Source organism: Oncorhynchus keta, chromosome 24 (assembly GCF_023373465.1).
Source record: "Oncorhynchus keta strain PuntledgeMale-10-30-2019 chromosome 24, Oket_V2, whole genome shotgun sequence".
NCBI classification, from domain to species: domain Eukaryota; kingdom Metazoa; phylum Chordata; class Actinopteri; order Salmoniformes; family Salmonidae; genus Oncorhynchus; species Oncorhynchus keta.
This window is the reverse complement of record NC_068444.1, coordinates 48707916-48732939: the sequence shown is the minus strand read 5'-3', so window position 1 is coordinate 48732939 and position 25024 is coordinate 48707916. Positions and strand designations below refer to the sequence as shown.

General features: G+C 45.2%; 2 protein-coding genes across 5 annotated transcripts in view; one reads left to right on the top strand and one right to left on the bottom strand.

Moving 5' to 3' along the window:
* Nucleotides 1-25024, top strand: part of LOC118357670 (monocarboxylate transporter 6-like) — a 63448-nt gene that overhangs the window by 15608 nt on the left and 22816 nt on the right. The window contains exons 1-2 of one of the 4 annotated variants that reach the window (XM_052478414.1): nt 1551-1684; nt 19992-20446. In XM_052478414.1, the coding sequence (XP_052334374.1) occupies nt 20086-20446 (361 nt within the window). In that variant the 5' untranslated portion in view covers nt 1551-1684; nt 19992-20085. Of the gene's footprint in view, nt 1-1550; nt 1685-13828; nt 13959-14076; nt 14095-19991; nt 20447-25024 lie in introns of those variants that run through there. The other 3 variants (XM_035735025.2, XM_052478415.1, XM_035735024.2) reach the window with 3 other exon arrangements.
* The window catches only part of LOC118357668 (chondroadherin-like), a 58578-nt gene continuing 50343 nt past the window's right edge, over nt 16790-25024 (bottom strand). Inside the window, exon 4 of the mRNA XM_052478416.1 lies at nt 16790-19191. The gene's annotated coding sequence lies outside the window, so the exon portion shown is untranslated. The remainder of the gene's footprint in view (nt 19192-25024) is intronic.

Sequence of the window (25024 nt, the reverse complement as noted above, 5' to 3'; positions counted from 1 at the left end):
TTACGGCTCATGATATTGTTTCCCTACCAGGGAGAAAAGTGAGTATGAGGCCATATTGGGTACCCGAGGCTCGACGGGCCGCGATTAGAGCAGAGACTGAGAAAATGTTGACAGCTGGAGTGGTCGAAGAGTCACATAGTGAGTGGTCTAGCCCAATTGTGATGGTCTCAAAGCCCGATGGGTCTTTGCGGCTCTGTAACGACTTTCGGAAGGTAAATGAAATCTCGAAGTTTGATGCGTACCCCATGCCCGGGTAGATGAACTACTGGAGAAAATTGGTCATGCTCGGTACATTACGACCCTTGATCTGACAAAGGGTACTGGCAAATTCCTCTGACCCCAGGGCCAAAGAAAAGACAGCCTTTGCAACACCTGACAGTTTGTTTCAATACACCGTCATGCCATTCGGCTTACACGGGGCCCCAGCCACCTTTCAACGGCTCATGGACAAAGTCCTAAAACCGCACAAAGCATACGCCGCAGCTTATTTAGATGACGTGGGGATCTACAGCCCAGATTGGGAATCCCACTTACCCCGGGTACAGGCAGTGTTAGATGCCCTTAGAAAGGCAGGGCTCACGGCAAACCCTGCCAAGTGTTATGTGGTGTAGAGGAAACAGAGTATCTGGGATACACTGTGGGAAGAGGGTTAATCAAACCCCAACATAAGAAGGTGAAGGCAATTAGAGAATGGCCGAAACCAGTAAATAAGAAGCAGGTCCGAGCCTTCCTAGGGCTGACCGGTTACTACCGGAAGTTCATCCCAAGTTATGCCACAGTGGCCGCCCCACTTACCGACATGACTAGAGCCAGAGGGCCAAACATGGTCAAATGGGATGAAAGGGCCACCAAAGCATTTAGGACATTACAGGAGGCTCTCTGCTGTAACCCAGTGCTGGTGGTACCAGACTTTGAGAAAGAGTTTCTGGTTCAGACGGATGCCTCAGAGGTCGGCTTGGGAGCAGTGCTATCCCAAGAGATAGAAGTGGTGGAACACCACATCCTGTTTTTAAGCAGGAAGCTGGAACCACGGGAAACCAACTACTCAGTCGTTGAGAAAGAGGCGCTGGCAGTAAAGTGGGCTCTAGAAAGCCTGAAGTACTACCTGCTGGGGCGCCACTTCACCCTCATCAGTGACCATGCCCCACTCACCTGGATGCATTTGGCTAAAGAGAAGAACGCTCGGGTGATGCGGTGGTTTTTGAGTCTCCAACCGTTTCATTTTGACTTGAAACACAGAGCAGGGAAGGAAATGGGAAACGTGGATGGGTTATCCCGCATGCATGCATATTTTGCTGCGGTAGCCCGACCTAGTGGGTCGGATCTAGGGGGAGAGATATGTGGCAAAGAAGGGGGTCGAGTGATAAGTGGCAGATATGTGAGAGCAGAACTAATAAACGGGCTCTGCCCGATCACTAAAATGGCCACCCCTGTCAGAACTACATATCACAAAATGGCCGACCGCCAAAACTACAAGTCCCAGAAGCAAGGGGAACCCTCAGAAGGTGGAGCCAACTCACAGATAAAGGGTCAAGAAAAAACAGGAAGAGGAAGAGAGAGTGCTGGAAGGAGCTATGAACAATAGAGAAAGAGACTATAGAGATTGGCTGGATTTACCGTGTATGAGCTGGATTGTTTTGGACTTACTTGTTGGCGTTTGGACCTGGACCTACCAGACTTACCAGTAAAACATAATCAAAACCTATTTCTTTCACTTACTTGCTGTTTCGTTGTTCATTTGTTCTGTCTCAACCAAGATTTCATCATACATGTCAAGTTGTGAAGTTTCAGCTATATCTGACTGTGGCCTTTCTTTCACGGTGCGCACAGTCACTGTGTCAGTTGAGGGAAAAAAGTATTTGATCCCCTGCTGATTTTGTATGTTTGCCCACTGACAAAGAAATTATCTGTCTATAATTTTAATGATGGGTTCATTTGAGCAGTGAGAGAGACAGAATAGCGCATGTCAAAAATGTTATAAATTGATTTGCATTTTAATGAGGGAAATAAGTATTTGACCCCCTCTCAATCAGAAAGATTTCTGGCTCCCAGGTGTATTTTATACAGGTAATGAGCTGAGATTAGGAGCATACTCTTAAAGGGAGTGCTCCTAATCTCAGTTTGTTAACTGTATAAAGACACCTTTCCACAGAAGCAATCAATCAGATTCCAAACTCTCCACCATGGCAAAGACCAAAGGGCTCTCCAAGGAGATTGATAATTTCTTTGTCAGTGGGCAAGCGTACAAAATCAGCAGGGGATCAAATACTTTTTTCCCTCAGTGTATAACATTTCACGTTAATCCTGTTTCTTATCTGCATCAAAGTAGCAGTCCTTGTACCTAGCATTAAGCATGGTGGCGATACAGTAAAGAGGCTCAGAGAGAATGCCACGGAATCGCTTGTTCACAGCCTCGAGTACTAAGTTTTAACCCCATGGTCTGTGTTGGCAGTTTTGTTGAGCAGGCGTTTCAATGCCATGACAGAGGTATCACGTCTGCTGCAGACACAGTTGATGAGTTTATTTCCCGAGTCAGTTGTTCGAATGGCGCTAGGAATGTGTTCATGTTTCAAACATGTTTTCAAATGCCATTGAAATGGCAGCAGGGGTATGAGAACCAGCACATTCTTGAGCATGGAATGCAGCTTTCCTCAGTATGAAATCCTCATCCACCCACTGTGCTGTCAGACTCAAATCAAATAAAATTTTATTTGTCACATACACATGGTTAGTAGATGTTAATGCGAGTGTAGCGAAATGCTTGTGCTTCTAGTTCCGACAATGCAGTAATAACCAACAAGTAATCTAACTAACAATTCCAAAACTACTGTCTTATACACAATGTAAGGGGATAAATAATATGTACATAAAGATATATGAATGAGTGATGGTACAGAGCAGCATAGGCAAGATACAGTAGACGGTATCGAGTACAGTATATACATATGAGATGAGTATGTAAACAAAGTGGCATAGTTAAAGTGGCTAGTGATACATGTATTACATAAGGATGCAGTCGATGATATAGAGTACAGTATATACGTATGCATATGAGATGAATAATGTAGCGTAAGTAACATTATATAAGGTAGCATTGTTTAAAGTGGCTAGTGATATATTTACATGATTTCCCATCAATTCCCATTATTAAAGTGGCTGAAGTTGAGTCAGTGTCAGTGTGTTGGCAGCAGCCACTCAATGTTAGTGGTGGCTGTTTAACAGTCTGATGGCCTTGAGATAGAAGCTGTTTTTCAGTCTCTCGGTCCCAGCTTTGATGCACCTGTACTGACCTCGCCTTCTGGATGATAGCGGGGTGAACAGGCAGTGGCTCGGGTGGTTGATGTCCTTGATCTTCATGGCCTTCCTGTAACATCGGGTGGTGTAGGTGTCCTGGAGGGCAGGTAGTTTGCCCCCGGTGATGCGTTGTGCAGACCTCACTACCCTCTGGAGAGCCTTACGGTTGAGGGCGAAGCAATTGCCGTACCAGGCGGTGATACAGCCCGCCAGGATGCTGTCAATTGTGCATCTGTAGAAGTTTGTGAGTGCTTTTGGAGACAAGCCGAATTTCTTCAGCCTCCTGAGGTTGAAGAGCGCTGCTGCGCCTTCTTCACGACGCTGTCTGTGTGAGTGGACCAATTCAGTTTGTCTGTGATGTGTATGCCGAGGAACTTAAAACTTGCTACCCTCTCCACTACTGTTCCATCGATGTAGATATGGGGTGTTCCCTCTGCTGTTTCCTCAAGTCCACAATCAACTCCTTAGTTTTGTTGAGTGTGAGGTTATTTTCCTGACACCACACTCCGAGGGCCCTCACCTCTTCCTTGTAGGCCGTCTCGTCGTTGTTGGTAATCAAGCCTACCACTGTTGTGTCGTCCGCAAACTTGATGATTGAGTTGGAGCGTGCGTGGCCACGCAGTCGTGGGTGAACCGGGAGTATAGGAGAGGGCTCAGAACGCACCCTTGTGGGGCCCCAGTGTTAAGGATCAGCGGGGTGGAGATGTTGTTGCCTACCCTCACCACCTGGGGGTGGCCCGTCAAGAAGTCCAGTACCCAGTTGCACAGGGCGGGGTCGAGACCCAGGGTCTCGAGCTTGATGACGAGCTTGGAGGGTACTATGGTGTTGAATGCCGAGCTGTAGTCGATGAACAGCATTCTCACATAGGTATTCCTCTTGTCCAGATGGATTAGGGCAGTGTGCAGTGTGGTTGAGATTGCATCGTCTGTGGACCTATTTGGGCGGTAAGCAAATTGGAGTGGTCAGGTAGGGTGGAGGTGATATGGTCCTTGACTAGTCTCTCAAAGCACTTCATGATTACGGAAGTGAGTGCTACGGGGCGGTAGTCGTTTAGTTCAGTTACCTTAGCTTTCTTGGGAACAGGAACAATGGTGGCCCTCTTACATTTACATTACATTTAAGTCATTTAGCAGACGCTCTTATCCAGAGCGACTTACAAATTGGTGCATTCACCTTATGACATCCAGTGGAACAGTCACTTTACAATAGTGCATCTAAATCTAAAAGCGGGGGTGGGGGGGTGAGAAGGATTACTTATCCTATCCTAGGTATTCCTTAAAGAGGTGGGGTTTCAGGTGTCTCCGGAAGGTGGTGATTGACTCCGCTGTCCTGGCGTCGTGAGGGAGTGTGTTCCACCATTGGGGGCCAGAGCAGCGAACAGTTTTGACTGGGCTGAGCGGGAACTGTACTTCCTCAGTGGTAGGGAGCGAGCAGGCCAGAGGTGGATGAACGCAGTGCCCTTGTTTGGGTGTAGGGCCTGATCAGAGCCTGGAGGTACTGAGGTGCCGTTCCCCTCACAGCTCCGTAGGCAAGCACCATGGTCTTGTAGCGGATGCGAGCTTCAACTGGAAGCCAGTGGAGAGAGCGGAGGAGCGGGGTGACGTGAGAGAACTTGGGAAGGTTGAACACCAGACGGGCTGCGGCGTTCTGGATGAGTTGTAGGGGTTTAATGGCACAGGCAGGAGCCCAGCCAACAGCGAGTTGCAGTAATCCAGACGGGAGATGACAAGTGCCTGGATTAGGATCTGCGCCGTTTCCTGTGTGAGGCAAGGTCGTACTCTGCGGATGTTGTAGAGCATGAACCTACAGGAACGGGCCACCGCCTTGATGTTAGTTGAGAACGACAGGGTGTTGTCCAGGATCACGCCAAGGTTCTTAGCGCTCTGGGAGGAGGACACAATGGAGTTGTCAACCGTGATGGCGAGATCATGGAGCGGGCAGTCCTTCCCCGGGAGGAAGAGCAGCTCAGTCTTGCCGAGGTTCAGCTTGAGGTGGTGATCCGTCATCACACTGATATGTCTGCCAGACATGCAGAGATGCGATTCGCCACCTGGTCATCAGAAGGGGAAAGGAGAAGATTAATTGTGTGTCGTCTGCATAGCAATGATAGGAGAGACCATGTGAGGTTATGACAGAGCCAAGTGACTTGGTGTATAGCGAGAATAGGAGAGGGCCTAGAACAGAGCCCTGGGGGACACCAGTGGTGAGAGCGCGTGGTGAGGAGACAGATTCTCGCCACGCCACCTGGTAGGAGCGACCTGTCAGGTAGGACACAATCAAGCGTGGGCCGCGCCGGAGATGCCCAACTCGGAGAGGGTGGAGAGGAGGATCTGATGGTTCACAGTATCGAAGGCAGCCGATAGGTCTAGAAGGATGAGAGCAGAGGAGAGAGAGTTAGCTTTAGCGGTGCGGAGCGCCTCCGTGATACAGAGAAGAGCAGTCTCAGTTGAATGACTTGTCTTGAAAACTGACTGATTTGGATCAAGAAGGTCATTCTGAGAGAGATAGCGGGAGAGCTGGCCAAGGACGGCACGTTCAAGAGTTTTGGAGAGAAAAGAACGAAGGGATACTGGTCTGTAGTTGTTGACATCGGAGGGATCGAGTGTAGGTTTTTTCAGACTCTTGAAGCGTGTGGGAACAGCAGACTGGTATAGGGATTGATTGAATATGTCCGTAAACACACCGGCCAGCTGGTCTGCGCATGCTCTGAGGGCGTGGCTGGGGATGCCGTCTGGGCCTGCAGCCTTGCGAGGTTTAACACGTTTAAATGTCTTACTCACCTCCGCTGCAGTGAAGGAGAGACCGCATGTTTTCGTTGCAGGCCGTGTCAGTGGCACTGTATTGTCCTCAAAGCGGGCAAAAAAGTTTTCGTCTGCCTGGGAGCAAGACATCCTGGTCCGTGACTGGGCTGGATTTCTTCTTGTAGTCCGTGATTGACTGTAGACCTTGCCACATGCCTCTTGTGTCTGGGCCGTTGAATTGAGATTCTACTTTGTCTCTGTACTGACGCTTAGTTTGTTAGCCTTGCGGAGGAATAGCTGCACTGTTTGTATTTGGTCATGTTACCAGACACCTTGCCCTGATTAAAAGCAGTGGTTCGCGCTTTCAGTTTCACGCGAATGCTGCCATCAATCCACGGTTTCTGGTTAGGGAATGTTTTAATCGTTGCTATGGGAACGACATCTTCAACGCACGTTCTAATGAACTCGCACACCGAATCAGCGTATTTGTCAATATTGTTATCTGACGCAATACGAAACATATTCCAGTCCACGTGATGGAAGCAGTCTTGGAGTGTGGAGTCAGCTTGGTCGGACCAGCGTTGGACAGACCTCGGCGTGGGAGCCTCTTGTTTTAGTTTCTGTCTGTAGGCAGGGATCAACAAAATGGAGTCGTGGTCAGCTTTTCCGAAAGGGGGGCGGGGCAGGGCCTTATATGCGTCGCGGAAGTTAGAGTAACAATGATCCAAGGTTTTTCCACCCCTGGTTGCGCAATCGATATGCTGATAAAATTTAGGGAGTCTTGTTTTCAGATTAGCCTTGTTAAAAATATAGTGTTTGTTTACATTACTTTGTAGTGTTTGTTTACAATAATTTGAATAAAACAAGTTTATATTTTGATTTCTGACGGTGTAAGAGTTGAATTAATAAGGCATTTATAGTTAGTCTTCAGAATCTATGGGTACCAAAAATCATTCATTTGTAAGCCCAATGTATGTAGCAACTGCAGATTGATCTTTTTAAGTCTGTAAAATGGCATAATGTTTACTTATCACTTGTTTATGGTATTCTGTGACACTGACCTACTGAACTTTATGCTCCTTTGAATTACTATTTTTGTTTAAATGGATAAATCATTTAACAGTGCACCAGGGGTACTTGTGACTGATTCCTGATATTAAGAGCCTGTTGGAGGATTTCATTCATGAATATGATTGCTGCAGGTGTTAAACATTATTAGTATTTTTTTTTTAAACTAGGCAAGTCGGTTAAGAACAAATTCTTAAAGCAATTTATGTAATGATTTTTTTGTAAGCACAAGGTTTCAGAATGGTCATGTTAACTGACGGATATCTCATAGGAGATCTAACACATTTTGTTCTAAGTCTGTATTAACCTGTGACCTTATTTTCGGTATTTATTCACAAACCCTAATCTTTCCCCATTCATGTTGTACAATGGCTAAACAAACCAGGTAACTCAAAATGACAATCATTTACAAAAAGCAAATCAATCACATCAAGATTGTCTTCCTCAAATTGGGTTTTGACTTTATCCCATAGCCAAAGCTGCTCTGGACTGCGATTTGTCTCTGTCCGTAGATGATGATTTTTCCAGCCTGCAACAAGTTTTGAGGGCTGCTTGGAGGTGTGGGAGAAACAAAGTGTAGACCAGAAGAGGTGCAGTGTGTCTTCAGATGTCAAGCAGTCCATTTTATTCAAATGTGTGAAGCAAATAGTAGATACAGGTGACTGCAACCCAGACATCACGCCATAGATGTTCAACTCTGACAAAGTACAGGATTGTTAACATTAATAAATTGGATATGCTATCTGTAGCACATGTTTACCTTTTATGTGGCACATCAAAACTCTGATGACTTCAGAAGCAGGTGTGATAGTAACAAAACGAGGGAAGGGAACATGAAGTAAACATTTCACTTGGAAACAAATGCACCCAAGGACTTTTCCTCATTGTGCACACACAGGTGGAAGACAGCTAAATCAACAAATGATGTTGCAAGATGGCTATTAAAAACATTCTATGCATGTTAGCCTAGTGGTTAGAGCGTTGGACTGGTAACCTGAAGGTTGCAAGTTCAAACCCCCGAGCTGACAAGGTACAAATCTGTCGTTCTGCCCCTGAACAGGCAGTTAACCCACTGTTCCTAGGCCGTCATTGAAAAAAAATAATTTGTTCTTAACTGACTTGCCTAGTTAAATAAAGGTAAAATAAAAAATATTTATGTAGAAGTGGTAAGTAGAGTTTTAAATTGATGTGATACCTATTTTTGGGGGATTTGTTATTACTGTCACAGCTGTATTAATGGTGATGTATGCTTCATTTGTCTGATAAAAAGACATGCCTTGATTGCACATCGTGGACTGAAAAAGTTTAAAGCCGTTGATGCCCTGTTGTTGGTAGCTGCATCCAAGTACAGAATCTGTATATACCGGTAGACAGAAAACACTCATGGTGTTGATAAATGTAAAATCATGACATTGCATTGATGATCATGAAAAAATAACTAACTATGCTTAGGCTACTACTCTAAACACATAAAATATACATTATTCAAAGAGTTTTGTAAGGGCTTGCAAATTATAGTATTTGAAATCATATTTCATTGTTCACAAACAGCGTGTCTGACTAGACTAGAAGTTGCCCTGGACTGTAACTGTACATCAGATGCATGAATGGACATGTGAATTGGCCTACTTACCAGTCTGGAGTCTCTGTTTCTATCGGTTACTCTAAGAGTGCTAGAAGTCTCACCCCAGACCAGAGCAGCTAAACAATTGTCCTCTACCCCTCCTTTCCTGTTCTCTCCCTTAGCTTATTAGCGTCACTATATTTTTCCTGTTCTTTAATTGTTTGTAACTTGTACGTTTATTTCATTATGCGGCATGCATGTCTTAGCGTTCTTGAAAGTAGCCTAAAGCCAAAATCCCATCATAGAAACATGGAGGCAATTGTTTCACAATGATTTACTCATGCGTTCTCCTGTTCTATTGGTTTTCTTTAAACTTTACTCCATTGTCTAGCAGCTAAAGGCATTAAAGGGAATAGGCTTTGTGTGTTTGGACCATGATTGTTTGTTGGTGACGTGGACACCAAGGAACTTGAGGCTCTCAACCAGCTCCACTACAGCCCCATCGATGAGAATGGGGGCATGCTCGGTCCACTTTTCCTGTAGTCCACAATCCTCTCCTTTGTCTTGATCATGTTGAGGGAGAGGTTGTTATCCTGGCACCACACGTCATCGTTGTCGGTGATCAGGCCTACCACTGTTGTGTCATCGGCAAACTCAATGGTGTTGGAGTCGTGCCTGGCCATGCAGTTATGGGTGAACAGAGAGTACAGGAGGGGACTGAGCATACATCCCTGAGGGGCCCCCGTGTTGAGGATAAACGTGGCAGATGTGTTGTTACCTACCCGTCAGGATGTCTGGGATCCAGTTGCAGAGAGAGGTGTTTAGTCCCAGGGTCCTTCGCTTAGTAATGAGCTCTGAGGGCACTATGGTGTTGAACGCTGAGCTGTAGTCAATGAATAGCATTCTTACGTAGGTGTTCCTTTTGTCCAGGTGGGAAAGGGCAATGTGGAGTGCAATAGAGATTGCATCATCTGTTGGGGCGGTATGCAAATTGGAGTGGGTCTAGGGTTTCTGGGATGATGGTGTCATGACCAGCCATTCAAAGCATTTCATGGCTACAGACGTGAGTGCTACGGGGCTGTAGTCCTTTAGGCAGGTTACCTTAGTCCCTGTGCCCAAGAACACTATGGTGACCTGCTTGTAACATGTTGGTATTAAAAAAGAAGTGAGTATATGCAATGCCCTCTGAAAAATAAGTGGGTATAGACTAGGGATGCACCAATTTACATATTTGACCTATATCCGATATTATCCTTGCCAAAAAAACGATACCGATATTTAAAAACTTTGCGTCCGTTTTAAGCATTCTAGTATTTCCCCCTTCTGATGATCAGGTGGCGAATCGCATCTCTGCATGTCTGGCAGACATATCAGTGTGGATGACGGATCACCACCTCAAGCTGAACCTCGGCAAGACGGAGCTGCTCTTCCTCCCGGGGGAAGGACTGCCCGTTCCATGATCTCGCCATCACGGTTGACAACTCCATTGTGTCCTCCTCCCAGAGCGCTAAGAACCTTGGCGTGATCCTGGACAACACCCTGTCGTTCTCAACTAACATCAAGGCGGTGGCCCGTTCCTGTAGGTTCATGCTCTACAACATCCGCAGAGGATAAAGTAATCCTTCTCACCCCCCTTAAAAGATTTAGATGCACTATTGTAAAGTGGCTGTTCCACTGGATGTCATAAGGTGAATGCACCAATTTGTAAGTCGCTCTGGATAAGAGCGTCTGCTAAATGACTTAAATGTAATGTAAATGTAGTACAGTCAAATAGTTCACACAGAACTAGCGGTCTAAGGCAATGTATCTCAGTGCAACAGGCGTCACTACAGTCCCTGGTTCGAATCCAGGCTGTATCACATCTGGCCGTGATTGGGAGTCCTATAGGGCGGTGCACAATTGGCCCAGTGTCGTCCGGGTTTGGCCGTCATTGTAAATAAGAATTTGTTCTTAACTGACTTGCCTAGTTAAACAAAGGTTACACACACCACACTGACCAAAAAGTTAATTTTTGCATTTACGTATGTCCTGTGGCAAAGAAGGGGTCGAGTGATAAGTGGAAGATATGTGAGAGCAGAACTAATAATCGGGCTCTGCCCGATCACTAAAATGGCCACCCCTGTCAGAACTACAGATCACAAAATGGCCGACCGCCAAAACTACAAGTCCCAGAAGCAAGGGGAACCCTCAGAAGGTGGAGCCGACTCACAGATAAAGGGTCAAGAAAAACCAGGAAGAGAGAGTGCTGGAAGGAGCTATGAACAATAGAGAAAGAGACTATAGAGATTGTCTGGATTTACCGTGTATGAGCTGGATTGTTTTGGATTTACCTGTTGGCGTTTGGACCTGGACCTACAGAGAACCCGATTCGTGTACCGACCCTGCTATCCTTGACCTCGCCTACGGCCTGGGTGGACCAGGACGGAGAAACAAACACACAGGTACTGTCCTGTTCGAAAGAACTCTCATTCTTGGGTGATTTGGTGACAGTTTACCACTTAGTTTGTGACAAACGCTCCTAACCTTGAAGAGGTTTGCCACACGTGGTGGAGGATGCGGGCATGGACTAACATACCACTGGTTAGGTAGAAGGAAAAAAAATAAATATATTTTCAGTTAGCACTCCAAAGGGGAGTCAGGTCTTTTTGTTTTGGCTTTGTTTGGTTAGGATAGTTTTCAGGAAAATTAGTATGGAGGGAGCCATACAAGCAGCGGCCGCCCAACAAGAGGCAACTGGAGCTCAACAAATAGTTAATCAGGATGCAATGCGAATGTATCAGGACACGTTACAGATCCAGCACCGCACCAACCAGCTGCTCATAGAAGAGCAAGAGAGAAACACCGGGAGTTAAGAGAAGGCCTAAAGGGGCTAGCGGACCAAATGGGGCTCATTTACCAGCTGCAAATACCCAGAGGAGGGCCAATCATTTTCTTCAAAAAATGATGATGATGATGATGTGGAAGCATATCTTACCACCTTAGAAAGGACGGCAGAGAGGGAGAAGTGGCCGAAAGAAGAATGGGCAGGGCTTCTGGCACCATACCTGGCAGGGGACGCTCAAAAAGCGTATTTCGACCTGGAGTTGAAAGATGCACAGGATTACGATAAACTAAAGGGGGAGATCCTGACTAGACTGGGAGTGACCGATACCGTGGGGGCACACCGCTTCCACCAGTGGTCCTACCGACCGGGACAACCCCCACGAACACAGATGTTTGACTTGATTCACCTGGCATGGAAATGGTTGCGACCAGAGACCCGGTCATCCGCCGAGATTGTCGAGACCATCGTACTCAACCAGTTTCAGCGAGGTCTACCCCAAGAAGTGAGACGATGGATTGGCCAGAACGAGAATAGAGAGAATAGGAGAAGTCAATTATCGGATCCGACAGCCAGGTCGACGGCCTCAGGAACAGATTTACCACATAAACCTGTTAAAAGCATGGAGAGGGAGAGAAACACTAATGGTCACATACCCCACACACATTCAGGAGACAGCCGAAGTAAATATTTCACCCACTCTGTCCCCAGCTCAAGTACAGGAAGTAAAGACCCTGATCCAGAAAAACAGAGATGTGTTTTCAGAGGTACCTGGCTGAACTGAGGTTACGGCTCATGATATTGTTTCCCTACCAGGGAGAAAAGTGAGTATGAGGCCATATTGGGTACCCGAGGCTCGACGGGCCGCGATTAGAGCAGAGACTGAGAAAATGTTGACAGCTGGAGTGGTCGAAGAGTCACATAGTGAGTGGTCTAGCCCAATTGTGATGGTCTCAAAGCCCGATGGGTCTTTGCGGCTCTGTAACGACTTTCGGAAGGTAAATGAAATCTCGAAGTTTGATGCGTACCCCATGCCCCGGGTAGATGAACTACTGGAGAAAATTGGTCATGCTCGGTACATTACGACCCTTGATCTGACAAAAGGGTACTGGCAAATTCCTCTGACCCCCAGGGCCAAAGAAAAGACAGCCTTTGCAACACCTGACAGTTTGTTTCAATACACCGTCATGCCATTCGGCTTACACGGGGCCCCAGCCACCTTTCAACGGCTCATGGACAAAGTCCTAAAACCGCACAAAGCATACGCCGCAGCTTATTTAGATGACGTGGGGATCTACAGCCCAGATTGGGAATCCCACTTACCCCGGGTACAGGCAGTGTTAGATGCCCTTAGAAAGGCAGGGCTCACGGCAAACCCTGCCAAGTGTTATGTGGTGTAGAGGAAACAGAGTATCTGGGATACACTGTGGGAAGAGGGTTAATCAAACCCCAACATAAGAAGGTGAAGGCAATTAGAGAATGGCCGAAACCAGTAAATAAGAAGCAGGTCCGAGCCTTCCTAGGGCTGACCGGTTACTACGGAAGTTCATCCCAAGTTATGCCACAGTGGCCGCCCCACTTACCGACATGACTAGAGCCAGAGGGCCAAACATGGTCAAATGGGATGAAAGGGCCACCAAAGCATTTAGGACATTACAGGAGGCTCTCTGCTGTAACCCAGTGCTGGTGGTACCAGACTTTGAGAAAGAGTTTCTGGTTCAGACGGATGCCTCAGAGGTCGGCTTGGGAGCAGTGCTATCCCAAGAGATAGAAGTGGTGGAACACCACATCCTGTTTTTAAGCAGGAAGCTGGAACCACGGGAAACCAACTACTCAGTCGTTGAGAAAGAGGCGCTGGCAGTAAAGTGGGCTCTAGAAAGCCTGAAGTACTACCTGCTGGGGCGCCACTTCACCCTCATCAGTGACCATGCCCCACTCACCTGGATGCATTTGGCTAAAGAGAAGAACGCTCGGGTGATGCGGTGGTTTTTGAGTCTCCAACCGTTTCATTTTGACTTGAAACACAGAGCAGGGAAGGAAATGGGAAACGTGGATGGGTTATCCCGCATGCATGCATATTTTGCTGCGGTAGCCCGACCTAGTGGGTCGGATCTAGGGGGAGAGATATGTGGCAAAGAAGGGGGTCGAGTGATAAGTGGCAGATATGTGAGAGCAGAACTAATAAACGGGCTCTGCCCGATCACTAAAATGGCCACCCCTGTCAGAACTACATATCACAAAATGGCCGACCGCCAAAACTACAAGTCCCAGAAGCAAGGGAACCCTCAGAAGGTGGAGCCAACTCACAGATAAAGGGTCAAGAAAAAACAGGAAGAGGAAGAGAGTGCTGGAAGGAGCTATGAACAATAGAGAAAGAGACTATAGAGATTGGCTGGATTTACCGTGTATGAGCTGGATTGTTTTGGACTTACTTGTTGGCGTTTGGACCTGGACCTACCAGACTTACCAGTAAAACATAATCAAAACCTATTTCTTTCACTTACTTGCTGTTTCGTTGTTCATTTGTTCTGTCTCAACCAAGATTTCATCATACATGTCAAGTTGTGAAGTTTCAGCTATATCTGACTGTGGCCTTTCTTTCACGGTGCGCACAGTCACTGTGTCAGTTGAGGGAAAAAAGTATTTGATCCCCTGCTGATTTTGTATGTTTGCCCACTGACAAAGAAATTATCTGTCTATAATTTTAATGATGGGTTCATTTGAGCAGTGAGAGAGACAGAATAGCGCATGTCAAAAATGTTATAAATTGATTTGCATTTTAATGAGGGAAATAAGTATTTGACCCCCTCTCAATCAGAAAGATTTCTGGCTCCCAGGTGTATTTTATACAGGTAATGAGCTGAGATTAGGAGCATACTCTTAAAGGGAGTGCTCCTAATCTCAGTTTGTTAACTGTATAAAAGACACCTTTCCACAGAAGCAATCAATCAGATTCCAAACTCTCCACCATGGCAAAGACCAAAGGGCTCTCCAAGGAGATTGATAATTTCTTTGTCAGTGGGCAAACGTACAAAATCAGCAGGGGATCAAATACTTTTTTCCCTCAGTGTATAACATTTCACGTTAATCCTGTTTCTTATCTGCATCAAAGTAGCAGTCCTTGTACCTAGCATTAAGCATGGTGGCGATACAGTAAAGAGGCTCAGAGAGAATGCCACGGAATCGCTTGTTCACAGCCTCGAGTACTAAGTTTTAACCCCATGGTCTGTGTTGGCAGTTTTGTTGAGCAGGCGTTTCAATGCCATGACAGAGGGTATCACGTCTGCTGCAGACACAGTTGATGAGTTTATTTCCCGAGTCAGTTGTTCGAATGGCGCTAGGAATGTGTTCATGTTTCAAACATGTTTTCAAATGCCATTGAAATGGCAGCAGGGGTATGAGAACCAGCACATTCTTGAGCATGGAATGCAGCTTTCCTCAGTATGAAATCCTCATCCACCCACTGTGCTGTCAGACTCAAATCAAATAAAATTTTATTTGTCACATACACATGGTTAGTAGATGTTAATGCGAGTGTAGCGAAATGCTTGTGCTTCTAGTTCCGACAATGCAGTAATAACCAACAAGTAATCTAACTAACAATTCCAAAACTACTGTCTTATACACAATGTAAGGGGATAAATAATATGTACATAAAGATATATGAATGAGTGATGGTACAGAGCAGCATAGGCAAGATACAGTAGACGGTATCGAGTACAGTATATACATATGAGATGAGTATGTAAACAAAGTGGCATAGTTAAAGTGGCTAGTGATACATGTATTACATAAGGATGCAGTCGATGATATAGAGTACAGTATATACGTATGCATATGAGATGAATAATGTAGCGTAAGTAACATTATATAAGGTAGCATTGTTTAAAGTGGCTAGTGATATATTTACATGATTTCCCATCAATTCCCATTATTAAAGTGGCTGAAGTTGAGTCAGTGTCAGTGTGTTGGCAGCAGCCACTCAATGTTAGTGGTGGCTGTTTAACAGTCTGATGGCCTTGAGATAGAAGCTGTTTTTCAGTCTCTCGGTCCCAGCTTTGATGCACCTGTACTGACCTCGCCTTCTGGATGATAGCGGGGTGAACAGGCAGTGGCTCGGGTGGTTGATGTCCTTGATCTTCATGGCCTTCCTGTAACATCGGGTGGTGTAGGTGTCCTGGAGGGCAGGTAGTTTGCCCCCGGTGATGCGTTGTGCAGACCTCACTACCCTCTGGAGAGCCTTACGGTTGAGGGCGAAGCAATTGCCGTACCAGGCGGTGATACAGCCCGCCAGGATGCTGTCAATTGTGCATCTGTAGAAGTTTGTGAGTGCTTTTGGAGACAAGCCGAATTTCTTCAGCCTCCTGAGGTTGAAGAGGCGCTGCTGCGCCTTCTTCACGACGCTGTCTGTGTGAGTGGACCAATTCAGTTTGTCTGTGATGTGTATGCCGAGGAACTTAAAACTTGCTACCCTCTCCACTACTGTTCCATCGATGTAGATATGGGGGTGTTCCCTCTGCTGTTTCCTCAAGTCCACAATCAACTCCTTAGTTTTGTTGAGTGTGAGGTTATTTTCCTGACACCACACTCCGAGGGCCCTCACCTCTTCCTTGTAGGCCGTCTCGTCGTTGTTGGTAATCAAGCCTACCACTGTTGTGTCGTCCGCAAACTTGATGATTGAGTTGGAGGCGTGCGTGGCCACGCAGTCGTGGGTGAACCGGGAGTATAGGAGAGGGCTCAGAACGCACCCTTGTGGGGCCCCAGTGTTAAGGATCAGCGGGGTGGAGATGTTGTTGCCTACCCTCACCACCTGGGGGTGGCCCGTCAAGAAGTCCAGTACCCAGTTGCACAGGGCGGGGTCGAGACCCAGGGTCTCGAGCTTGATGACGAGCTTGGAGGGTACTATGGTGTTGAATGCCGAGCTGTAGTCGATGAACAGCATTCTCACATAGGTATTCCTCTTGTCCAGATGGATTAGGGCAGTGTGCAGTGTGGTTGAGATTGCATCGTCTGTGGACCTATTTGGGCGGTAAGCAAATTGGAGTGGTCAGGTAGGGTGGAGGTGATATGGTCCTTGACTAGTCTCTCAAAGCACTTCATGATTACGGAAGTGAGTGCTACGGGGGCGGTAGTCGTTTAGTTCAGTTACCTTAGCTTTCTTGGGAACAGGAACAATGGTGGCCCTCTTGAAGCGTGTGGGAACAGCAGACTGGTATAGGGATTGATTGAATATGTCCGTAAACACACCGGCCAGCTGGTCTGCGCATGCTCTGAGGCGTGGCTGGGGATGCCGTCTGGGCCTGCAGCCTTGCGAGGTTTAACACGTTTAAATGTCTTACTCACCTCCGCTGCAGTGAAGGAGAGACCGCATGTTTTCGTTGCAGGCCGTGTCAGTGGCACTGTATTGTCCTCAAAGCGGGCAAAAAAGTTTTCGTCTGCCTGGGAGCAAGACATCCTGGTCCGTGACTGGGCTGGATTTCTTCTTGTAGTCCGTGATTGACTGTAGACCTTGCCACATGCCTCTTGTGTCTGGGCCGTTGAATTGAGATTCTACTTTGTCTCTGTACTGACGCTTAGTTTGTTAGCCTTGCGGAGGGAATAGCTGCACTGTTTGTATTTGGTCATGTTACCAGACACCTTGCCCTGATTAAAAGCAGTGGTTCGCGCTTTCAGTTTCACGCGAATGCTGCCATCAATCCACGGTTTCTGGTTAGGGAATGTTTTAATCGTTGCTATGGGAACGACATCTTCAACGCACGTTCTAATGAACTCGCACACCGAATCAGCGTATTTGTCAATATTGTTATCTGACGCAATACGAAACATATTCCAGTCCACGTGATGGAAGCAGTCTTGGAGTGTGGAGTCAGCTTGGTCGGACCAGCGTTGGACAGACCTCGGCGTGGGAGCCTCTTGTTTTAGTTTCTGTCTGTAGGCAGGGATCAACAAAATGGAGTCGTGGTCAGCTTTTCCGAAAGGGGGGCGGGGCAGGGCCTTATATGCGTCGCGGAAGTTAGAGTAACAATGATCCAAGGTTTTTCCACCCCTGGTTGCGCAATCGATATGCTGATAAAATTTAGGGAGTCTTGTTTTCAGATTAGCCTTGTTAAAATCCCCAGCTACAATGAATGCAGCCTCCGAATAAATGGTTTCCAGTTTGCAAAGAGTTAAATAAAGTTTGTTCAGAGCCATCGATGTGTCTGCTTGGGGGGGGATATATACGGCTGTGATTATAATCGAAGAGAATTCTCTTGGTCGATAATGCGGTCTACATTTGATTGTGAGGAATTCTAAATCAGGTGAACAGAAGGATTTGAGGAGGACTCTGCATGCTCATGGGGCTGACTTCGCTGGTCCCAATGTCAGTGATGCCCATGGCAAGTAGCTCATAGATGTGCTTTTCAACAATACTGTGTGACTCTGGTAGGGCAACATCTGAAAAATAGCACCTACTTGGTAGTGTGTACCGGGGCTCAAGGTGCTCGACCAGTCGGTGAAAGCCAACATCATCCACAACCGAGAACGGTTGATTGTCAAGGGCAATGAATTCCATTATCTTGGCGTTAATGGATTTCGCCTTTGCGTTGTCTCGCTGAAATGTTCTTACTCTTTCAAATGACTGCTTGACTTGAACTTGTTTTGTTGTTGGAAGTGTGCGGTTAGTATTTTTCTGCTTTTGTTCTGTGTCGCGCTTTATTTTTCATGGCATCATTACGTCATCCACCTACGTTATATAGGTATGCACGCCAGCTTTGACATCGGTTTTGCACATCGGAGTTAAACTAGACATCGGGCCGACGTTGGCATTTTTAACTAATATTGGCCGATTCCGATATGCGTCACCGATATATCGCACATCCCTAGTATGGATGTGACTCAACAAAATTCCTAATCAGAGTAATACAGTTTGGCTACCTTTTCTTAAAAATCCATCAACTCCCCCAAACATGATGATGTTGTACCTTTCAATAAAGTAAAACAAGGAGAACTCGCAAAATAATTATTCAATAAAACAGTTTAATATGCTCAATATCTTATCAAAAAAGCATGTACCAGAAAAAGAAAAAAAATCAAGGAAAGGGGGCTTTGCACTGAATAACTTTGTCGCACCACACATCCAAGCCTGGCAAGGTGAGACAGGATCTCAGCTGCATCCACATGATGTATTGACACTCTCAATCTCCACCACTGAACATGGAAGCCCATTGACACCAACTGTCCCTTGACCATATGATAGCCAGCATTTGGCATCTGGGATTTGATGGTTGTCAGTCTTGTTGAGCTCTTCATCACAAATAGTACTGTATAACCCCCACAGGTAAACCATAATTCATGCCTTCTAAATATGGTACACTTGGAGACCCCCAATAACTCTGCAATGCATGGTACCGGAAGGTACATTTTGAGCATATTCTTCACTTCTCTTTGAATGACAAGTTTTGGGCTGCCTGTTACCCCAACAACTGCCTTAAACTGAATTGATGTCGTTAGGCGAGCCTCAATTTCAGCTTTGACAAGATTTGATTAATCTCTCAATGTCTCTGTGATCATTTGGAGGGAAATCAACCTGCTCAGCAAAGGATTCAATGAGGATATGCTCATTATTGAACAGGAATTCCAGGTAATCCAGATCCAAGGGTTGTATGATGGCTTGCTGCAACCTGGACTGCAACCTCTCCAGGAGCTGGTCTTTCAGAATGTTCTGACAATAGAAAAACACAATTAGCTAAGCATACAGTTCACTTATGTTTTTGTCCATCAAATATTAACCCATGTATTCTTGAATAATGTCTTAGAAATGCCTACTGCCTCTGATGGACTGTTTCACTCTATTGCTTAAGTGTTGCTGTATACAGGTTGCATGGCTGTAATGTGCAGTAGGTAGTTAGCCAGCTCGCTAAAACCAAGATGCCACAACAGATGAAACCAAGATGCCACAACAAGTGGCGATGAATAAGATCATAATATCACTTCATACAAACTGTGAAAGCAAACTTTATAGAACTCTCCTCCCGTCTTCCTCCATCACATCATGTCGTCCAGGTCAGATCTGGTTGTTGCTTGGGATTTGATCGATGGAACAATCCAGCCAATATTGGTTTTGACAGAGGGAACTGATTGGTCAGGATTTAAAGACTCTGCCTTCAATTTTCAAAACACTTTTCCTTCCTTACAAATGTACGACTCTCTTTGTGCGTCACGGTGACATAACTCAAGAGTGTGCGCAGATTCAATCTTTAAGTGTATTTTTTAATTCACAGCATAATATTAATTGTCGTAAATGGAATTGTAATAATTCTGGAAATAAATTATCCTTGCAAAATGTATGAAATGTGTTCAAGTAAAAAGTTTGCGATAGTTGTTACATTTATTCACAAATCATGATACAAGCTTGCAAAATTAAATTACACATTTGCAAATTGTAATTGCAACCACAAAATGAAAACAAAAACTCATAGTTCTGTCATCATTATAATCCCATACCCCTCTCCCCATTCACAGGTGAGAAGGAGAGACATGGTGAGATGGAATATACTAGTGAGTGTCATCCACCCTGGCAAACTACTAGGGCATTGCCTCAGCATCTGAGAAGAGTATGAACCGGAGGAATGGCAACAAGGTGGTAGGGGACTGTGACAGCTTCCAGATGGAGAGCAAGGCCCCGGAGCAGGCACCCAGCATGGAGCAGAAGAATGGCGAGATCATGGACTCTGAGGAGGTGGAGAATAGCAAATCGGAACCCATAAACCCTCTGGCTATGGATGGGACCGTCACTGCACCTGATGGGGGTTGGGGCTGGGTAGTGCTGGTGGCCACCATCCTGGTGCTCGCCTTGACTCTGGCCTTCCCCTCCTGCATGGGCATCTTCTACACGGACCTACAAACAGAGTTCCAGGCCAGCAACCAAGAGACCTCCTGGGTGCCTTCTATAATGACATCAGTGCTTCATGCTGGAGGTATTGTAGTTGAGTCACATCCTAGTTTCCATAGATTTCCTTAAGAATTTAAGTAGGATTTTTTTCAGGGTTCTTTTTGCAGTGGCACATTCATATACAGTGGGGCAAAAATATATTTAGTCAGCCGCCAATTGTGCAAGTTCTCACACTTAAAAAGATGAGAGAGGCCTGTAATTTTCATCATAGGTACACTTCAACTATGACAGACAAAATGAGAAAAAGAAATCCAGAAAATCACATTGTAGGATTTTTTATGAATTTATTTGCAAATTATGGTGGAAAATAAGTATTTGGTCACCTACAAACAAGCAAGATTTCTGGCTCTCACAGACCTGTAACTTCTTCTTTAAGAGGCTCCTCTGTCCTCCACTCGTTACCTGTATTAATGGCACCTGTTTGAACTTATCAGTATAAAAGACACCTGTCCACAACCTCAAACAGTCACACTCCAAACTCCACTATGGCCAAGACCAAAGAGCTGTCAAAGGACACCAGAAACAAAATTGTAGACCTGCACCAGGCTGGGAAGACTGAATCTGCAATAGGTAAGCAGCTTGGTTTGAAGAAATCAACGGTGGGAGCAATTATTAGGAAATGGAAGACATACAAGACCACTGATAATCTCCCTCGATCTGGGGCTCTGCGCAAGATCTCACCCCGTGGGGTCAAAATGATCACAAGAACGGTGAGCAAAAATCCCAGAACCACACGGGGGGACCTAGTGAATGACTTGCAGAGAGCTGGGACCAAAGTAACAAAGCCTACCATCAGTAACACACTACGCCGCCAGGGACTCAGATCCTGCAGTGCCAGACGTGTCCCCCTGCTTAAGCCAGTACATGTCCAGGCCCGTCTGAAGTTTGCTAGAGAGCATTTGGATGATCCAGAAGAAGATTGGGAGAATGTCATATGGTCAGATGAAACCAAAATATAACTTTTTGGTAAAAACTCAACTCGTCGTGTTTGGAGAACAAAGAATGCTGAGTTGCATCCAAAGAACACCATACCTACTGTGAAGCATGGGGGTGGATACATCATGCTTTGGGGCTGTTTTTCTGCAAAGGGACCAGGACGACTGATCCGTGTAAAGGAAAGAATGAATGGGGCCATGTATCGTGAGATTTTGAGTGAAAACCTCCTTCCATCAGCAAAGGCATTGAAGATGAAACGTGGCTGGGTCTTTCAGCATGACAATGATCCCAAACACACCACCCGGGCAACGGAGGACTGGCTTTGTAAGAAGCATTTCAAGGTCCTGGAGTGGCCTAGCCAGTCTCCAGATCTCAACCCCATAGAAAATATTTGGAGGGAGTTGAAAGTCCGTGTTGCCCAGCAACAGCCCCAAAACATCACTGCTCTAGAGGAGATCTGCCTGGAAGAATGGGCCAAAATACCAGTAACAGTGTGTGAAGACTTACAGAAAACGTTTGAACTCTGTCATTGCCAACAAAGGGTATATAACAAAGTATTGAGATAAACGTTTGTTATTGACCAAATACTTATTTTCCACCATAATTTGCAAATAAATTCATAAAAAATCCTACAATGTGATTTTCTGGATTTTTTCCCCTCATTTTGTCTGTCATAGTTGAAGTGTACCTATGATGACAATTACAGGCCTCTCTCATCTTTTTAAGTGGGAGAACTTGGACAATTGGTGGCTGACTAAATACTTTTTTGCCCCACTGTATGCTTGCAGGGAAATGTGCTCAAGTAAGTTCAATGATCACTGACAGTAAGTGTAGTACAGTAGAAGACTATTAATGTAGGTGTTTCAGTGGCCGAGCCAGTCTAAACATGGTACAGACGTCCTTCCATTTAAAACACTTAAAGCAGAACTTCTAAACCACTCAGCAGACTAGCAGTTCAAAGAGACTCTAAAGGTCCTAAACAGTCATTCTGATTCCCATGTAAAGTTTCCATTTGTGACTAAAATATCACCCATATTAATGCTATTTTCTTGGTTAAAATTAATTTATCTCATGGCTAACTACCAGGAAGTTAGAAAAGACAGGCTGAGTGGGCAGGGAGCTTATATGCATGAGCTCGCCTTGACTGACATTTGTTTGAAATGCCTATGTGAAGAAACTTCAATGCAGTGAGCAGTTTTGCAGTAAAATCATCTCAAGCTAATGTCTTGTCTCTTCTGATGCGGTTCCCAGCAGCACTGACGGATGTGTTGACATGCCAATTGCTTCAGAGTTTTGAACGACCCTTCCCCCATTTGTTCCATGCTGGCCGTTGACCTAGCCAGCCATTAACTAGCTGACACCAGACACAGAGGAGACATAAGTATCTTTGCCATAGATGAATAGTGTAAACTGTTATCTATATTTTCTGACACCCTACAGTTAAATTCTGGCACCATTACAATTGCTATCTAGCTATATAAACCATACCCCTCCGCAATCATGCATTCTCCGATGTTGGTTACAAGACGGTACTTATTTAAATTAGGTAAGAGAATATCATGTAACCATTGGTGTATTGGAAGAGATGGCAAATGCACACTGTCAAAAATAAATACAAAATATAGGCTTAAAAGGAAAATAAAGGTGTTTATTTATAAAACATCATGGTGCCCAAAAAAATCATAAATGAAAGGTAAAAACAAAACACACGTTTCGGCTTTAGGTCATCATCAGTGTGAATGTCGGCACACACATTTGGCTTCTATTTCAAGGATAATTGCATGTCACATGATCAAGCAAGAATACACATAACATCTATGAGTTAGTGCCTAGTAGAATAGAATGCATGACATAGATTATATACTAAAGCGGACAGCGAGATATCCTCAATTATTGCTTTTACATATACTATGTGAACATTTCCTCAGAATAAATAACACAGGATTGTAAGAGTAGGGAGCTAGAGATACCACTAGATAGCGGTATCGAACACCCACAACAGGCAATATACTGTATATGACATTAGAAGAGCTGCATGTGAGGAAGTGTTTGATAAGGTAATAAACATCTTTATTTTGCATTTAAGCCTCAGTTTTGGATTTATATATATTTTTTGACAGTGTATGGGTCCCCCATCTCTTCCAGTATTCTTATTTGGACTCCTACGCACCTGGAACAGACAATATTTAGTAGTAAGAACCTTTAAAAGAGCGCAGAATGCCTCTTACCATTGGTGTATTAAAATGAGACTTAGGGTGATGTCACCTTATCCTCTTAATAATCCTGCTTGCTGAATCCAGTTGTTTGCCACGGGGAGGGGACCAATAACTTTATGATCAAACTTTGTCAATGTAGAGGCAGTAGTCAATTTTCATACTTTGCTCATCATACTCTGACCTGGTTTCAAAATATCATCACATTTAATGGAAAACATGCTTTTGATTGTTCATGACCTTTAAGATCAAGGTGGATGTCATAAGGTGAATGCACCAATTTGTAAGTCGCTCTGGATAAGAGCGTCTGCTAAATGACTTAAATGTAAATGTAAGGTGGAGTGTTTGTCCATCAGGAAATATTATATCAGACCATATGGATGATTTTCTTTCCAATATCTTGTATTTGCAGTATTCATTAGAGAGACAGAGTGGGCCCTAATCTATGGATTTCACATGACTGGGCAGGGGGCCTGGGAGGGCATAGGCCTACCCACTTAGGAGCCAGGCCCACCCATAGGGGAGCCAGGGCCCAACCAATCAGAATGGGGTTTTTTCCCCACAAAAGGGCTATATTAAAGACAGAAACACTCAGTGTATATGACACATGATCATTCATTGTGCAAACATTTGATTTACAGTGAGTGCAGAGGTTTGCGATCTCAAAGTGACTAGTCAGATGAGACACACAGTCTTGTATAACTAACCTTGTGGGGACACACAATTCAGTCCCATTCAAAATCCTATTTTCCCTAACCTATAAACCTAACCCGTACCTTAACCCTAACCCGTACCTTAACCCTAACCCCAAAACCTAACTTTAAACCTAAACTTAATTCTAATTTGAACCTTAACCCTAAACCCCCTAGAAAGAGCATTTGTGGGGACAAACAAAGTATCACCAGTTGGTCAAATTTGTTTGTTTACTATTCTTGTGGGGACTTCTGGCCGCACACACAAAACCCATGGAAAGTGTGTATGAGAGTCAACACAGCCCCTGTTTGTTTATTTGATAAGGGAGATTTCAAGGGATTATGTTTCACCCTTACACACCAATGATGTGTAGCGCCACATGAGCTGCCTTCCTTTGTTCAGTCACCGGGGGTCGGTCTGTTTCCGTGTGGATTTCAAGCCCTAAACATCTGGAAAAGTGTGTGTGTGTGTCAACTGCTTCAAAGCAACAACAAAATCACCAGCATTTAATTAAGTTTTTCCGGCGCCGACAGAGATGGCCGCCTCGCTTTGCGTTCCTAGGAAACTATGCAGTTTTTTTTTACGTGTTATTTCTTACATTAGTACCCCAGGTCATCTTAGGTTTCATTACATATAGTCGAGAAGAACTACTGAATATAAGATCAGCGTCAACTCACCATCAGTACGACCAAGAATATGATTTTCGCGACGGGGATCCTGTGTTCTGCCTTTCAAACAGGACAACGGAATGGATCCCATGC